Raw genomic sequence first — 16,737 nt, 5'->3', positions numbered from 1 at the left:
CAGTATAATTGCCTCTACCAGAATATTAAGCCTAAACTGGTTTACACTTTACAGGTCCTTCTCAAAAAATTAGCATATTGTGATAAAGTTCATTATTTTCTGTAATGTACTGATAAACATTAGACTTTCATATATTTTAGATTCATTACAACACAACTGAAGTAGTTCAAGCCTTTTATTGTTTTAATATTGATGATTTTGGCATACAGCTCATGAAAACCCAAAATTCCTATCTCAAAAAATTAGCATATTTCATCCGACCAATAAAAGAAAAGTGTTTTTAATACAAAAAAAGTCAACCTTCAAATAATTATGTTCAGTTATGCACTCAATACTTGGTCGGGAATCCTTTTGCAGAAATGACTGCTTCAATGCGGCGTGGCATGGAGGCAATCAGCCTGTGGCACTGCTGAGGTGTTATGGAGGCCCAGGATGCTTCGATAGCGGCCTTAAGCTCATCCAGAGTGTTGGGTCTTGCGTCTCTCAACTTTCTCTTCACAATATCCCACAGATTCTCTATGGGGTTCAGGTCAGGAGAGTTGGCAGGCCAATTGAGCACAGTAATACCATGGTCAGTAAACCATTTACCAGTGGTTTTGGCACTGTGAGCAGGTGCCAGGTCGTGCTGAAAAATGAAATCTTCATCTCCATAAAGCTTTTCAGCAGATGGAAGCATGAAGTGCTCCAAAATCTCCTGATAGCTAGCTGCATTGACCCTGCCCTTGATAAAACACAGTGGACCAACACCAGCAGCTGACATGGCACCCCAGACCATCACTGACTGTGGGTACTTGACACTGGACTTCAGGCATTTTGGCATGTCCCTCTCCCCAGTCTTCCTCCAGACTCTGGCACCTTGATTTCCGAATGACATGCAAAATTAGCTTTCATCCGAAAAAAGTACTTTGGACCACTGAGCAACAGTCCAGTGCTGCTTCTCTGTAGCCCAGGTCAGGCGCTTCTGCCGCTGTTTCTGGTTCAAAAGTGGCTTGACCTGGGGAATGCGGCACCTGTAGCCCATTTCCTGCACACGCCTGTACACGGTGGCTCTGGATGTTTCTACTCCAGACTCAGTCCACTGCTTCCGCAGGTCCCCCAAGGTCTGGAATCGGTCCTTCTCCACAATCTTCCTCAGGGTCCAGTCACCTCTTCTCGTTGTGCTGCGTTTTCTGCCACACCTTTTCCTTCCCACAGACTTCCCACTGAGGTGCCTTGATAAAGCACTCTGGGAACAGCCTATTCGTTCAGAAATTTCTTTCTGTGTCTTACCCTCTTGCTTGAGGGTGTCAATGATGGCCTTCTGGACAGCAGTCAGGTCGGCAGTCTTACCCATGATTGTGGTTTTGAGTAATGAACCAGGCTGGGAGTTTTTAAAAGCCTCAGGAATCTTTTGCAGGTGTTTAGAGTTAATTAGTTGATTCAGATGATTAGGTTAATAGCTCGTTTAGAGAACCTTTTCATGATATGCTAATTTTTTGAGATAGGAATTTTGGGTTTTCATGAGCTGTATGCCAAAATCATCAATATTAAAACAATAAAAGGCTTGAACTACTTCAGTTGTGTTGTAATGAATCTAAAATATATGAAAGTCTAATGTTTATCAGTACATTACAGAAAATAATGAACTTTATCACAATATGCTAATTTTTTGAGAAGGACCTGTATTTCGATTGTCCACTTTTCTAAAACTACATTTACATTTATTCATTTAGCTGACGCTTTTATCCAAAGCGACTTACAATTGCTATATATGTCAGAGGTCGCACGCCTCTGGAGCAACTAGGGGTTAAGTGTCTTGCTCAGGGACACATTGGTGTCTCACAGTGGATTCGAACCCTGGTCCTCACACCAAAGGCATGTGTCTTATCCACTGCGCCATCACCACCTAGTTATCCACGGCCATCACCGAGAGTTAAAACTAACTCTCATTAATTTGCAACAACATTTAAACTACCTCTCATTAGAGTTTTAGTAGACTGTTAGACTTAGGTAAGGGTTCGTAAAATAAGTTAATATGTTGCAAATTTACTGTACAATGTGTGTTGGGGGAACATCAAATATAAGCAGACAGTCTACTAATAATATAATGACTGCTGGTTGACTTGTAGTTACAAAGTTACTAGCATGTCTAAAGTGGACTATCAAAATTAAGTGTTACCATATTGGCTGGAATACATGATTTTTGCCCTGATTTATATTTTGGAGACGTTGCCGAAAGTTGCCAAATTTCAGAGCTAATCTGCAGATTTGAGTTGACAGATTTCAGAGAAAATCGCAGACTGATTTTTTTAGCTTCAGACTTTGATTCCACTCAGTTGGAGGATATCAAACCTTTGATATTTTGAGCATATTTTAGAACACATATTGTTTTCATTTGTCAAAATCGGTAAGCGTATGATACCCAGTAGTTTTTTTTTTTTATCTGTTTGTGTATCCCAGCCTTCACTTGTTTCTAGCTGGTTGATAACTCTCAAATATTCCAACAACCAACTTGACCATCTGAAGCTGAGACCAATTGAGGTAGATGGTTTGTTTATGCTCCAAACTAATATACCAATTTGGACAGACCCATGTTATGATGCTTCGCATGTTCCAGTTCGCCACAGCTAGTAAAGGCATAACTGCCATAAATAAAGCTCGGCTCATCAATGATTACCCCATCAACTTCGGTCAGAAATCTTGGTGTAATCTTTGATGACCAGCTGACCTTCAAAGAGCACATTGCAAAGACTGCTCGTTCCTGCAGGTTTGCACTACACAACATCAGAAAGATCAGGCCCTTTCTGACAGAGCATGCTGCGCAACTTCTTGTCCAGGCCCTTGTTGTTTCTAGACTGGACTACTGCAATGCTCTTCTGGCTGGTCTGCCATCAAACGCAATCAAACCTCTACAAATTATTCAGAATGCAGCGGCACGACTGATCTTCAACGAGCCCAAAAGAGCGCATGTTACACCTCTCTTCATCTCCTTGCACTGGCTACCAGTGGCAGCTCGCATCCAGTTCAAGTCACTGATGTTTGCGTACAGATCTACCACAGGCAGCACCCTCCTACTTCCACTCACTATTACGAACCTACATCCCCTCCAGAAGTTTGAGATCTGCTAGTGAGCGACGCCTTGTGGTACCATCACAGAGAGGCTCAAAATCACTCTCCAGAACATTTTCGTTCACCATTCCTGGCTGGTGGAATAATCTTCCCACCCCTATCCGGAACGCCGGATCCCTGGCAACCTTCAAGCAACAACTGAAAACTCATCTCTTTCGGCAGTACTTGACTTAAACTCAAAAAAAAAAAAAAAAAAAAAAAAAAAAAACCTTCCCTCTCTTTCTCTCCGCTCACTAGCTTGTACTTATTTGAACAATGACTGAGACTTGGTGTTACGAGCACTTCCTCTGTCTGATTGCCTCTTCAAGATTAATCGCTTTTTGTATTCCCCAATTGTAAGTCGCTTTGGATAAAAGTGTCTGCCAAATGACTAAATGTAAATACCATCTGAACCCAACAAGCCTCTCTCTTCATTGGTGGCCATTTGCAAATTAATCTGACAACATCCACCAGGTCATAGCTTTGATTTAACCTGCTCAAAAGCACACCAAATTAATGATTGTCACATAGCATCACCTGGTGGCTAAACACCTCTACTGTGGCATCAGGCACACCCATGTACACGGCGACTGCCATGAACTCATTCTTATATGCCTATTTTACACCAGATTCTGTGTTGTCTACAAGCACCTCCTGTCTTAAGATTTGACACTGATTTTCAGTGCCTTTCATTTATTTGTTTCTCATCATGCATATCTGAATAGCTGTTTGATCGTATGATTTACTTTCTTCTGTAAAAAATACAAAAAGACAAATGCTGAAAAAATGAACCCTACCTCTGTTAAACACATGTTGAACTGCTCCATCTTTGCTCCATAAGAATACTGGAAAATGTTTTCAAATATGTACATTTAAAACCCCCTTGTGTATTTTGTTTTTATTTTTGTTTTGTTCTGCCACTGTAAAACGTGATGGATGACATCTTGTGCACTTTGTTATAAGTCTTCTGAAGTTCTGTGTGATGAAGATATCAATCAAGTCATTATTCACTACTGCCCTCATCCATTTAAATGTGCAGAACCAGAAATGTTAGTGTAAGAAATGTCAGTGATGTTACAGACAACTGCATATCAAACAACCAGTACCTTTGTCAGCATTTCTGTCCCAAAGAAGACAAAGAGTCAAGAGTTTGGAATGACTTGAGAGTGAAAAAACACATACACATACACATACACATATTTTAATAGCCAACAACTCATTACAAAATCATTGATTTTCAAGTGTTGCAGACCTTGAAAAATTCAAATGTTCTTGCTCAGGTTATGGGTGATCACTCTTATAAGCTCATTACGGATACAAACAACATAGGATAATGTGGGGAATGGTACAACAACGATTTTAGGAAATCTATCATCTCATGCAATATAATTTACAGTGTCAAGCAGGTTACATCAACGATATCTACACTTCAGCAAGATGGAGACTCCACCAAACTGAAGTGTAGATATATTTTCAGCCATCTGAATCTTATCTCTTTATGCTGTCATAGGAATGTACCTGAGCCGTCATAAAAATACGTCAAGATGAGAAGATGATATACTCAAGAATGCTGCTTTACCAGATGTAGAACCCTGCATGTAAAATTATTTTTTAGAGAATGAAGGAGATTAGAATAAACCAATGAGCTCAGTTACATGAGAAGAAAATATTTAAGTTGTTTTCAGTTTGAACATCATGAACTTCTGGTATGTAACCACACATTCGACACACCCTCATAAAAAAAAACATACTTGTTTACCTTTTGAACCTACTAGTGTTGGTGCTCACAATCAGGTCTGCAGGTATTTCTCATTTGTAATTGAGAAGCGGGTGAGGGTCAGCAGCGCTTTTACACGGGTTATGAAACACTGCTCTGGAGCAGGGTTAGTACCGCATTGCAGTGTCAGACTTGTACAGTGTGAAACAATGCAGTGTTAGAATGTTGGGACTAGATGCTTAGCAACCGACAGCCAAAGCACAGTCACGGAAACACTGCCTCAGCAGTCAAGTGGAAAATGTCAAATAGTGATGGAAAACACATCAATTGGAGTTGTAGAAGGGGTTAATTTCATCTTACCTTTTTCCACCTTTTTCTTCAACGCCGAAGTAAGCATGTGCAAGACTTCCGGTTCATTAGCCGCTAGAGGGATATAACTAGAAGAATAAAACCGTTTGCACTACAAACCAGTGTGTTCATAATTAAGATTTATACATTCAAATAATAAAGGCACACCAATTTTCAATATCAAGCAGCAAAACGAGCTGTTTTTTTTACAGCTAAAAGTAGCTGAACATGGATGAGACTGGAAGCTATACCAGAGATTATTTTACTACACTGTAAAAAACAAAAAAGTTGAGCCAACTTAAAATGTTAAGGCAACCAGCTTCAGCAGATTTTTGAGTATTCTCAACTTATTTTTGTAGGAGATTCTCAACTTTTTGTTGTATAAACTTAAAATAACAAGTTGAGAATCTGCTGAAGCTGGTTGCCTTAACATTTTAAGTTGGCTCAACTTTTTTGTTTTGTTTGTTTTACAGTGTAGGGACGGTCGGTATTACCTCTCGGGCATCCAAGTGCAGCTCCTATCTCTTTGAATGGGGAAACATCAAATTCTCCAAAACTGTTCACTAAGCTAACTATTAAATTTCATATTTGAAATCACCAAATGAATCTGACAACAACTGTATCATAAATGTTGTTTCTTTTGCTCAAATAGGGTTATAAAAAGCTTATTATTTATCTGCCGGCGCCGGCATTTTTCAAATTAACGACGGTTGTTTATGGCGACGCAAAGAATTGTGGGTTACAATGTCCCTTTAAGACAAGTCATCACATCTTTGAAACGCCTCTCGGGCATCCTGCATTCAAAACTATACGAGTGACATCGTCTTGGGTATTCTGTGTCACTCTATGTGTTTTGAATGCAGGATGCCCGAGAGGCGTTTCAAAGATGTGATGACTTGTCTTAAAGAGACTTTGGTATTACTTACTATTGGAGAAAGCGTAATGGCTAACTTGGATCACATGTGCCGTAATAACCAATCACATTACAGCCTTGACGTCATTGAATTTCAGTCAGAGTTGCCTTTAACGGATACCATAGGACTGAATGATAAGTGCAGTAAGCTTAATTCCACCTCTCGCAAAAAGTCAGTGACTAGAACATGTTGAAGATTAGCAGATAGGCTTTCGATTCATTTATGCCGTCTCCTCAAAAAAACCCAAAAAACGATTTATTCAGTGTAGTGAATTGCCTCTCCTCCATTGACATACATTTAAAAAAAGGCCTCTGGTCTCCCTTCCCATGTACTGCCAGACCGGAAGCGTTAACTTTAGCCGTTATGCTTTTTCGGCTAAAGGTTGCAGGCTTGTTTTCTAGTGGCTTTGGCTAGACCCATAGAATTTACAAATGGCCACGTCCGCTCATACAGGAAGAAAAAGGTGGATAGTTCACAGAAAAGTCCATTCAGCAGTGCTAGGGCGTTATAAACATGTTACGTACATGTCTGCGTTCGTTCCAATCAATGACACTGACACTGCTAATATGCAAATAAGAATGTTAACCCAGGGTTTAGCAATGTAAAGTGATGAACTGTTAACCCCATGAGCAGTGAAAAATGTGAAATAAAATAACCCAGGCAGGGTGGCCAGGGTTAGCCCAATTGCTATTCAAAACTAGGACAAAACTAGCCTTTCCCCTTCATCGAAATTGTATTCCTTCAGGAGAGGGAGATCACTTTAACCCATTTGACTAGAATGACCCAGGGTTAACCATAATCTCACAAATGCCATATCTGCCACCATTTAAAAAAAAAATTGCCCTTGTACTTAATAATCGTAAAATTACATGAGGATGATTTATGAGGAGATAAATTTAGGCTTAATTTTTAATTAATTTAGGTTGCCTTTTAGTGGTAAGAAGAATGGTGTTTAGTCATCTCACTCAATGAGCACAATTTTTAATATATCAACCATATATTTCTGCATCAGTTCTCATACTGATTTAAATAGGCTACTTTTTTTTTTACACGATAGGGACCTATTGTGTTGACATACAACCTTTGACCTTTGATCATGTGCTAAACCTGGGTGTGTTCATTTAAAAAAAGCATTCAGTTCTCAGATTAATGGAAATGTTTTGATAAAAATTCTTGATAATTAAATCCAGGACAAGAAATGTCACATTTTCACTTTGAACAGCATAAAAAATGTTGACGTTCGGGTTCTAGAGAATAAGGATTCATACCCACCTGTTCCTAGGAAAGCAAAACTTGCACTCCCCTCCTCCATCCTAGGCAGGTATTTAAAGATTTTTTGAAACTGACAAAGTCACGGGCAAGCATTTGCTTCTGTGTCTTGTTTCCCACTTCCACGCTTGAGACTTGAATCAGGACGGCACTATGTCTTACCCCTCTTCCAGAACCCTCAGTGTATATGGAGGAGCCGGTGGTCGAGGAACCCGGATCTCCTCGTCCCCCTCTTCACCAAGGGCCTTCAACCAAGCTGATGGTTTAGACCCTTCCATTGATGAGAAGGCCACCATGCAGAATTTGAATAACCGCCTGGCCTCCTACCTAGAGAAGGTGCGTTCACTGGAGATTGCCAACGCTGAGCTGGAGCAGAAGGTCAGAGAGTGGTATGAAAATCGCTCTGATGTCACATTTGACCACACCATCTTCCTGGACACCATCAAGGACCTGAAGAATAAGGTAAGTTCAGAGGGGAGTGAGGAGTTCAGGGTCTTCAGACAGAGAGGATGACCTGACATGCTATTTGAGACATGATAGGACGTTAGTGTACTTCTCTGTACTGTAAAATTAAAAATATATTTTTTATTGTCAATAATAAAAATAAAGCAAAACTAAAAGATAAATACAATTCTAACTTCAAAAACATAACACTTTGCCTTGTCAACAAATTGAAATATAAGTTTAAATACTAAAACTAAAGCTAAAAATAAATTTTTAAAAACTAATAAAAATGACAGAAGCACATAACAACATAAAACTGAAAATATAAATAAATCCAAATATTAATACTATAATATTATATTAGTAACACTGACAACAGAACACTAATTGGCTTGTGGCATTTTTATTTGTTTAACTCTTAGTTTATATAAATATATATATATATATTCACTGATTGACTAGTCTGCGATGGCATCTTGACAAATATATATATATAAGAAACAGACTGGACAAGTTTGTTGTCAGATTTGGCTTTTGTTCCACATTCTGTGGTTGTACTGAATTCCACACTGACAACCTGCTTTAAAAATAAAAAGACTGCAGGTGCCAGAATGTTAATTGTGCAATAGACTGATACACTTTTTTCCTCTCATTTGGAATTCAGTGTTCTGAGGGCGTATTTTTTGTAACCTTCTAAAAAAATCATCATTGACACCTGCTGTTTGTGTTTAACCATCTGTATAATACAACAAATTGCATTTTTGGCAGATTCAATTAGTTCCCATGACAATGCCACATTAATCTTGGCTGTGGATAATGCCAAACTGGCTACTGATGACTTCAAGCTAAAGTGAGAAACTAAGTATTTATGTCTTACGATTGTTTTAATTGGTCATTAAATGGTAATAAATTCTGTGAACCATCACCGCAGGTATGAGAATGAGCTGACCATGCGCAGGGCCATTGAAGCTGACATTGCCAATATGAGGAAAATACTGGATGACTTTAGTTTGAGGCGGTCGGATCTGGAGATGCAGATTGAGGCTTTGAACGAGGAGCTCATCATACTGAAGAGAAACCACGAGGAGGTACGATATATGACACATATTTCCCATCTTTGCCTCGCTGAGCAGTTTTCAGTGTGGTTATATGCCCGTTCTGTCGCTTTAAAAAAAATAATAATTGAATCAAAATGGACAGAATTTATTATTGGTGTTTAGTTCCACAGTATTATTATTATCTATTCTTAAAGAGCAAATTTTTGCATGTAAACAGCAGTAATATTGCCATGACAGGATTTCTATTTAGGGCATTGCCCATGAGACTGGTCATTCAGATATTCCACCACAAACTGATTCCTGTTTTACACAAAGCTGTTATATAAGCACAAGTAACCTGGAAACATTTACACTGCACTGTATACAGTAAATATCGCCATGGTGATGTGGTATGGTGATGCGATTAAGACTCAGAGCTGTTCAAATAAAACATTTCGGTAACACTTTACATTAGGAACACTATTCACTATTAACTAGTTGCTTATTAGTATGCATATTACTAGCATATTGGTTGTATTTTAGTAAAGCACATATTAATGGCTTATTCTACCTAAACAGTACTACCTAACAGTACAGTTACTATCAAAAAGCAGCAAAAAAGAAGTTTATTGAGGGAAAACTCTTAGTAAATAATTAAATTCGTTTTGGTGTGCACACACCATAACACTTTAGATTAGGGAACACATATTAGCAAGTGAATGTGTTCCCTAATCTAAAGTGTTATGGTGTGTGCACACCAAAAGCCAATTTAGTTATTGGCATGAGTATATTAGACACAACGTCAATGCAAAGATGCGAATAGACACGAATGGCGCGAATTTGGCCACACGTTTGGTGCGAATTTGCGATATTCACCTCATTTGTCTTCCGCAAGTTAATTTCTGCAGTACATTCGCATGATGCGTTGCAAGCCAATCAGCAAAGAGCTTAATGACGACACTTCGTTGTGTCAGAAAATGTTTTTTATTGTTTTTATGTTTTTATTCGTGAAAAACACGCAAAAAACCTCCTGCAAGTAGGCCTAATCTAGAGCGAGTGATTCGCTTAATTTTTGGTGTGCACACACCATTAGGTTTATTAGGCCTATATATATTTTTAAGTTAGCTAAACGGTTAGCCTATACTTTTGCACACTGCTAGCTGATTAGACTGCTTGCTTAGCATATAGCCTATACATTTACATTTATTCATTTAGCTGACGCTTTTATCCAAAGCGACTTACAATTGTTATATATGTCAGAGGTCGCACGCCTCTGGAGCAACTAGGGGTTAAGTGTCTTGCTCACAGTGGATTCGAACCCGGGTCTCTCACACCAACGGCATGTGTCTTATCCACTGTGCCATCACCACCCCGTGTGTTACAGTACTTCACATCTAGAAGATATTGCAATTTTGACCTGCTACCTCTTGCGATCCAAGGAGGATTCTGCAGGGGGATACAATATTGCTCATTATCAACTATTATTGAAAACAAATATCTTCCTGTTTCTTTGTCATGGCAAATCGCTTTAAGTGTGGACGCCCAGTTTCTGTAGGGAGACTGTTACTAGAAGTCCATTGTGCTGTTCTGTGCTGACATTGTGAAGACAAATAAGGATTCTGTTTGTTAATGCTTTCTAAAAGGACTATTTAATTCAAAAGTAGACGTGGATCTTCTCTCTGTGTGAGATTCCACCACTCCTCACATTCCAGCCTTTCCACAAACAGACGGGCACACACCCTGGTGCACACTGAACACAGCACAGCTCTTAAAACCTGTAACTCACATCCAGTTTACCTTATATTTCACAGTGACACACAAACTTGTAGATTCAGTTGCATGCCATAAATATATTAAAACATTGATATAAAAAGTGATAATGTATATACCGTCATATGTTATGCGCAAAATTTGTAGGATTTCTTATATATCAAGACTCTCGTGTTCACCAGTGCTGCTTTTTGTCCAAAATACAGTAAAAACAGCAACATTAGTGTTAGTGTTCTGTGTTTTAATATATATATTTTTTTTTCCACTGTGATTGCAAACCTGATGTTTCATACATAAATTATTGCAGTTGAAAATGGTTGCACTGCTTAAAGTGTGAAAACCATTATATAATGTCTTTTTTCAGGACTCTTTGATGAACAGCAAGTTTGAAGAGCAACATTTATTTAAAATATAATTACTTTTGTCTTTACTGCACTTTTAGTCAATTTAATGCATCCTTTCTGAAAAAAGAAAATCTGAAAATCATAGTGAAAATAAATCATAGTGATAGTGAACAGTATGTTAAACTGTAAGTAGTTAAAGTCTCTGTTTTTTTTTGCCCAAGACAATTGAAAGACAAATACTGAAAATGATAGGTTACTGATGCTGCCCATAATCGTCTTTTTCATAGATAACTGTTTCCACACCAGAAAAACACAGGGTCATTAAGAGTGTTCCTTCCTTCCTTCAATTTTTCTTCAGCTGCCTGTTCTGCTGGGGTTTTCCATTCCATTACATCATTTTAAACTAAACAGTAATATCACTGGGCCTCTTGGGTCTCTGAAAGGTCATCGTTCATGCGTAAACACACTTAGGCACACGCTACAGAAAACTTTTTGCAAATTTTCAGCTGATAAAATTGGCCAACTGGTCAACAAGGGAAAGGCTAGTTTTCTCCTGATATCTTCCAGAATTGTTTGGGATTAAAAAAAACTAGGCTCATCCCATCACTCACACTTCTTTTTTATTCCTCATAAATCTACAAATAGATGATTAATGCCACGCCAGCATTCATAATACAACCCATCTCTGTGCCAGATCACACATTTTCTGATGTGTGTATTTATTTTTTTAATTTTCAAAGGAGATGTCTCTGGCTAGTGCTGAGGCTGGCGGTCAGGTGAACGTTTGCAGTGCCCTCTATGGACTTGAACCAGGCCATGACGGAGATCAGACAATACTATGAGGCTGTGACTGAGAAAAACCGCAAAGAGCTGGAGTCCTGGTATGAGACCAAGGTGAAGTTAAAACCCCAAACGCATCTGTACTTAAGTGACCTTTATTACATTCAAATCTTATTTTGGTATCTTGAGTACTTTGAAACTGAATCACTGCACTTTTAATAAATAATCTTTTTTTATGCCTTACAACGTCATTTCTAAATTTAAAATACATATATGGCAAGTTATCATGAATTTAAACAATTTCTTATCAGAAAAAGACTATCATTTTAATCTTTTAAATACTTAATTTTAATGTCATTTTAAACCTTTACTTTTACTCAGCTTTTCTAGATAATTTTTCTTTCCACTAAGTAAATGTTGACACAATAACCACTGTTTTACTTAAGTATAAGGTCTCACACTTTTGATAATAACTGATTTGGTGCATTTGAGCTTTCAGTTTTAATCACATAGATTTAGTCGCTCATCTGTGATTAACAGGACAAAATATTGTTTTATAGTGGGATGCATGTGATGTTATAGTTGTTTTTGTTTCCTGCAGAGTGCCACAGTGCAACAGGGGGTGGTCACCCAAAATGAAGATCTTCAGAACAGCAGAATAGAGCTGAAGGAATTGACAAATGCCTTTCAAAGACTACAGATTGAACTGCAGACCCATCAGTGCAGGGTAAACCTCCACACCCAACTACAATAACACATTTATTTGTCATGCAAAACTTGCTTTTCTATACTCTCAGCACCTTATAGAGTTGTAGGTTAAAGGGAAGAAACAATACATTAAGCACCTCATAGAGTTGTAGGTTAAAGGGAAGAAGCAATACATTAAGCACCTCATAGAGTTGTAGGTTAAAGGGAAGAAGCAATATATTAAGCACCTCATAGAGTTGTAGGTTAAAGCAATACATTATAATTTCCAAGTCTGTTGCTACATGTGTTGACAGCAAGTGTTGTGCCAGGCTGTTTTTGAGCTCCAGCCTCACCCCTTCTAGTTCACCAACCAGCGCCGTGCCAGCTTTAAGTTTTAAGGAGAAATGTGCTGTAATTTCCTGCATGTTTCGAAGAACAAGGGATACACTGTTTAAACAGGAGATAGTGTCTAAAAAGTGTAGCTTATTAGCACTGTTTCCATGTAATTCTACTCTACTGCACCAAATAACAATAAACAATCAGTGAGTGCACACAGTAAAAATATATATTATTAAATAATTATTGTAAATAATTATACTAAACAAATATTAGATAAATATATGAAGTATATTTTGTTATTTTTGGATATATATGCAGTCTATACAGATGTGTGTATATATATATATATATATATATATATATATGGGTGGGTGGTATGTTTATATATATATATATATATAATGCCTATACACAGAGGTCAGCCCTTGATGGTGAACTGGAGGAAACACAGGCCCCTTATGGGGACCAGTTGGCCAGGTTTCAGGCCACTGTCACCAGCCTGGAGGACCAGCTTAGTCAATTTCATGCTAACATTACCAACAACAAGCGAGAGTACGAAACGCTGCTGGACGTCAAGACCAGACTGGAGCGTGAGATTGCAGAGTACAGGAGACTGCTGGATGAAGATGAGAGGTGATGCTCAAGAAAATAATTTCTTGAATATCTTGTTGAAGTTGAATATCTTGTGATTTAGTGGATGCTGAATTTGACGTTAAAAGTGAAAATATATATTTTGTATATTAAACATACAACATCACTATGAAGCGTTGTGCATTGCTAATTAACCATCTCCCTTTGGTTGTTTTTAGAAATTGTCACTAAAACGATCACAGTGGTGGAAACCATCGTAGATGGGAAGATCGTGGAGAGCAGCAAGAGTGTGGATGTAAATGAGCAAGATGACTAATCTGCTTAAAAACACGCTGCAGCTGTGAACACCAAATGTTTTACTCATGCCTTCTGTTCAAGACCTCTGTATTACACACTTACACAGTTAACGAAGAACTGAAAGTTTACTTTTGGTAGATTATGAACATTATTATCTGAATGTGAATTTTTTTTCTGTGCAAACCAGTCTGACTTTTAGCTCTCTGTTAAATGACAGTCACATATGCCTGATGTACTGCAAGCACAAATCTCAAAATGTATCACCAACCTTTCAGAAACAATGCTTTGATATTGACTTAAAACAGTAAACAGATTGAACATGAGACAAACTACAATCATGTTTCTGCGGCATCACTGATTTTATTCTCAAACAGTGGATCACAGTGGAAGGCCTGAAAACTGGTGTGACAGTGGTGTTCGGTGTCTATTTTTTAGTACTTGACACCACTTTCCCATCAACACTGTCTCCCACAATGGTCTTCACTATTTCTCCTCCTCCTCCTCCTCCACCAGTAGTGGAAACGCTGACAAAAGATTGATATATGATATAATTGATATATGTTCTTCAGAAATGGCAAAACCCAATTAGAACACTCATTTTACAGTATCAGTCTTCCAACATCTCTTACCTGCTTGCTCCTCCGTCCAGCAGTCTCCTGTACTCTGCGATCTCCATCTCCAGCCGGGTCTTGATGTCCAACAGCATTTTGTACTCCTGAGATTGTCTGTCCGTGTCAGCTCTGAGCTGAACGATCTGCTCCTCCAGACTTGTTACGCGAGCCTGTAGTTGAGTCAGCTGCATGGAGTAACGTGCTTCTGTGTCTGCAAGAGTTCCCTCAAGAGACGCTTTCTGTAGAATGGAGAGGTGGTGGTATTTATTAGCGTAGACTGGAATAATAAGTATATGTTAGGTAAAAATGGTAGAAGTTCAACCAGGCTGAAAAAAAAAAAAAAAACTTAACCAAGCCTAAAATGGAATTGCTGTTCTTATCAGGTTCCAAGCATTGTCAGGATTGTCTAGTTTGCTGGTTTCAGAGGGGTTTGTTAACCTATATATATATCTACTAGCAGAATACCAGCTTGGAGACCAATTACAGCAGCTAGGGCTTAAATTGTTGGTATAGATGGATCCTAAAACACTTACTTTACTGAGTTCAGATTGTAACTCAAACTCCAGGCCTTGAAGGGTGCGTCTAAGATCAGTGATTTCAGTCTTGGACACTTGGAGGGTCTCTGTACTGGCCACAACCTCCTTAGTCAGTGTTTCTGACTGCAGATAAATAACAATCAGAGTTTAGTTAAACTTCACCAAAAAACAAAACATGGCTAGTTTTGTGCTTTCTTCTACCTTGGTTTGGAACCAGGCCTCTAGTTCACGCTGGTTTTTGGCAGCGACTCCCTCGTACTGCTCACGAATCTCAGCCATCACACGGCTCAGATCCTCCTGAGGAGCTGCGTCCACCTCCACATTCACTGAACCAGTCATTTGACTGCGCATGGCTGCCAGTTCCTAAAAAGAGACGAAGAACCCCTGAGGCACATTCCCTGAAATGTATAGTGCTTATCAGCATTACATTTGACTGCCTTGTTAGTTCCTTTTATGGCAAGGTCAGAGGAACATGTCTGTTTTGGCATGATCAAAAGATCTTGCTTGTCTTGTTGATAACAATCAAACTGCATGTTTGAATTGGACAGGTTTTTACCTCCTCATGGTTTTTCTTGAGGAAGATAAGCTCCTCCTTTAAGCCTTCAATCTGCATCTCCAGATCGGATCTGCCCAAAGTCAACTCATCAAGGAGTCTCTTCAGTCCAGCGATATCTGCTTCCACAGACTGACGCATTGCCAACTCGTTCTCATACCTGAATAAATCAAAACAGAGCAGCTTATTAGCAACTTTTCCCCAAAGGGTTTCATACACTGTAGGTTTGCATTTACTTGGTCTTGAAGTCGTCGGCGGCCAATTTTGCATTATCGATGGCCAGGTAGACTCCCCCATTGACACGAGTGGCATCTTGAATCTGTCAAAGACAAATAATGATGTTTTTACAAAGGCATAGCTTCCAAATATGCATTATTAAGATCTACATGCAAATACTAACTGGTGCACCCATTTTGGGAGGTAACCCATAACAGTACATGGCAGAAATGCATGGCTTTGTTTCAATCTTATGTGCAGAAAACTCAATGAGAACATGACCACACCCATAATCCTGCAGCTATGAAAACAGTATTTTGTGAACAAGATGTTTACAGTAGCAGTACCTTATCTTGAAGGTCGCTGATTGTGGCCTGGTAGGCAGAGTAATCTCTTGCAGAAGGTGATGTTTTGTTCTCCAGAAACTGTCTGATCTTCAACTCGAGATCTGCGTTGGCCTTCTCCAGGGAGTGCACCTTCTCCAGGTAGGTTGCCAGACGGTCGTTTAGGTTCTGCATTGTTGCCTTCTCATTGACGGACACGTTGAGGTCCATATCACCTCCTCCAAAGCCTCCTCCAGCACCACCACCAAAGCCAAACCCTGCTCTGCCACCAGCGCCACTACCAAAGCCGGCTCCACCACCGCCGCCGCCACCAGCTGCAAAGGTGCTTGACCCAGTGGAGATACGGACCCCGTGGCCTCCTGCACCCCCATACACGCTGCCAGCACGCATGCTGCTTACGCGGCCACTGCCTCCACCGTAAATCATGGATGACCGAGACATGCCTCCCATAGGAGCACCCCGCATGCAGCTTCCACCGAAGCCCCCTCCAGAAGACATGAAACTATGGCTGCTGAAGGACGTCATTGCTGGAGTGCAGAGGAGAGAGTCTTTTTGCTGGAATGAGAGGGAATGTGGTGCACAGACGAGGCTGATTGATTTTTATATGTTTGTGGGATGAGGTAAGGGGTGGGTGGAGGTAGAGATGGAGGAGGGGGTGAGGGAAGAATATGAACTCAAAACTTCACTCTCCGCCCAACACATGGATCTGGCAGGTGAAATGACATGAATTGTTGGAATGAGCTCTGAGTGACAGCTCATAGCCCAGGGATATGTGCAGAAGACAAGAGACACCAAGACATATGCACATCTCATCTTAAAACATGAATGCATATATAACCTGCAACATTTTTCA

General features: G+C 39.4%; 1 protein-coding gene and 1 pseudogene across 2 annotated transcripts; one reads left to right on the top strand and one right to left on the bottom strand.

Annotated features, from left to right (window-relative positions):
* Positions 1 to 7,488: 7,488 nt before the first annotated feature.
* On the top strand, positions 7,489 to 13,643 carry LOC306854801 (keratin, type I cytoskeletal 42-like; annotated as a pseudogene). The gene is made up of 7 exons: positions 7,489 to 7,813; positions 8,548 to 8,629; positions 8,711 to 8,867; positions 11,671 to 11,824; positions 12,312 to 12,437; positions 13,152 to 13,369; positions 13,546 to 13,643. The product of its transcript is annotated as a keratin, type I cytoskeletal 42-like (transcript).
* A 22-nt stretch (positions 13,644 to 13,665) lies between these two features.
* On the bottom strand, positions 13,666 to 16,499 carry LOC306855331 (keratin, type I cytoskeletal 50 kDa-like). The gene is made up of 7 exons (XM_079393941.1): positions 15,888 to 16,499; positions 15,561 to 15,643; positions 15,328 to 15,484; positions 14,973 to 15,134; positions 14,769 to 14,894; positions 14,254 to 14,474; positions 13,666 to 14,148 (listed from the first exon to the last, which is right to left on the bottom strand). The coding sequence occupies exons 1-7, from the start codon at positions 16,407 to 16,409 to the stop codon at positions 14,049 to 14,051; spliced, it is 1,371 nt and encodes a 456-aa protein (XP_079250067.1). The 5' UTR covers positions 16,410 to 16,499; the 3' UTR covers positions 13,666 to 14,048.
* Between the last annotated feature and the right edge of the window lie 238 nt (positions 16,500 to 16,737).

This window comes from Barbus barbus, assembly GCF_936440315.1.
Source record: "Barbus barbus genome assembly, chromosome: 35".
NCBI classification, from domain to species: Eukaryota; Metazoa; Chordata; class Actinopteri; order Cypriniformes; family Cyprinidae; genus Barbus; species Barbus barbus.
This window is presented reverse-complemented; position numbering and strand designations above follow the sequence as displayed.

What these genes read in the sequence shown, in the direction of transcription:
- LOC306855331 (XM_079393941.1), bottom strand. Translation starts at nt 16,409, where the DNA reads ATGACGTCCTTCAGCAGCCATAGTTTCATGTCTTCTGGAGGGGGCTTC. An exon ending in TCAGCGACCTTCAAGATAAG is followed by an intron (nt 15,644 to 15,887) that starts GTACTGCTACTG and finishes TGTCTTTGACAG; the next exon opens with ATTCAAGATGCCACTCGTGT. An exon ending in TACAATCTGAACTCAGTAAA is followed by an intron (nt 14,475 to 14,768) that starts GTAAGTGTTTTA and finishes TCCATTCTACAG; the next exon opens with AAAGCGTCTCTTGAGGGAAC.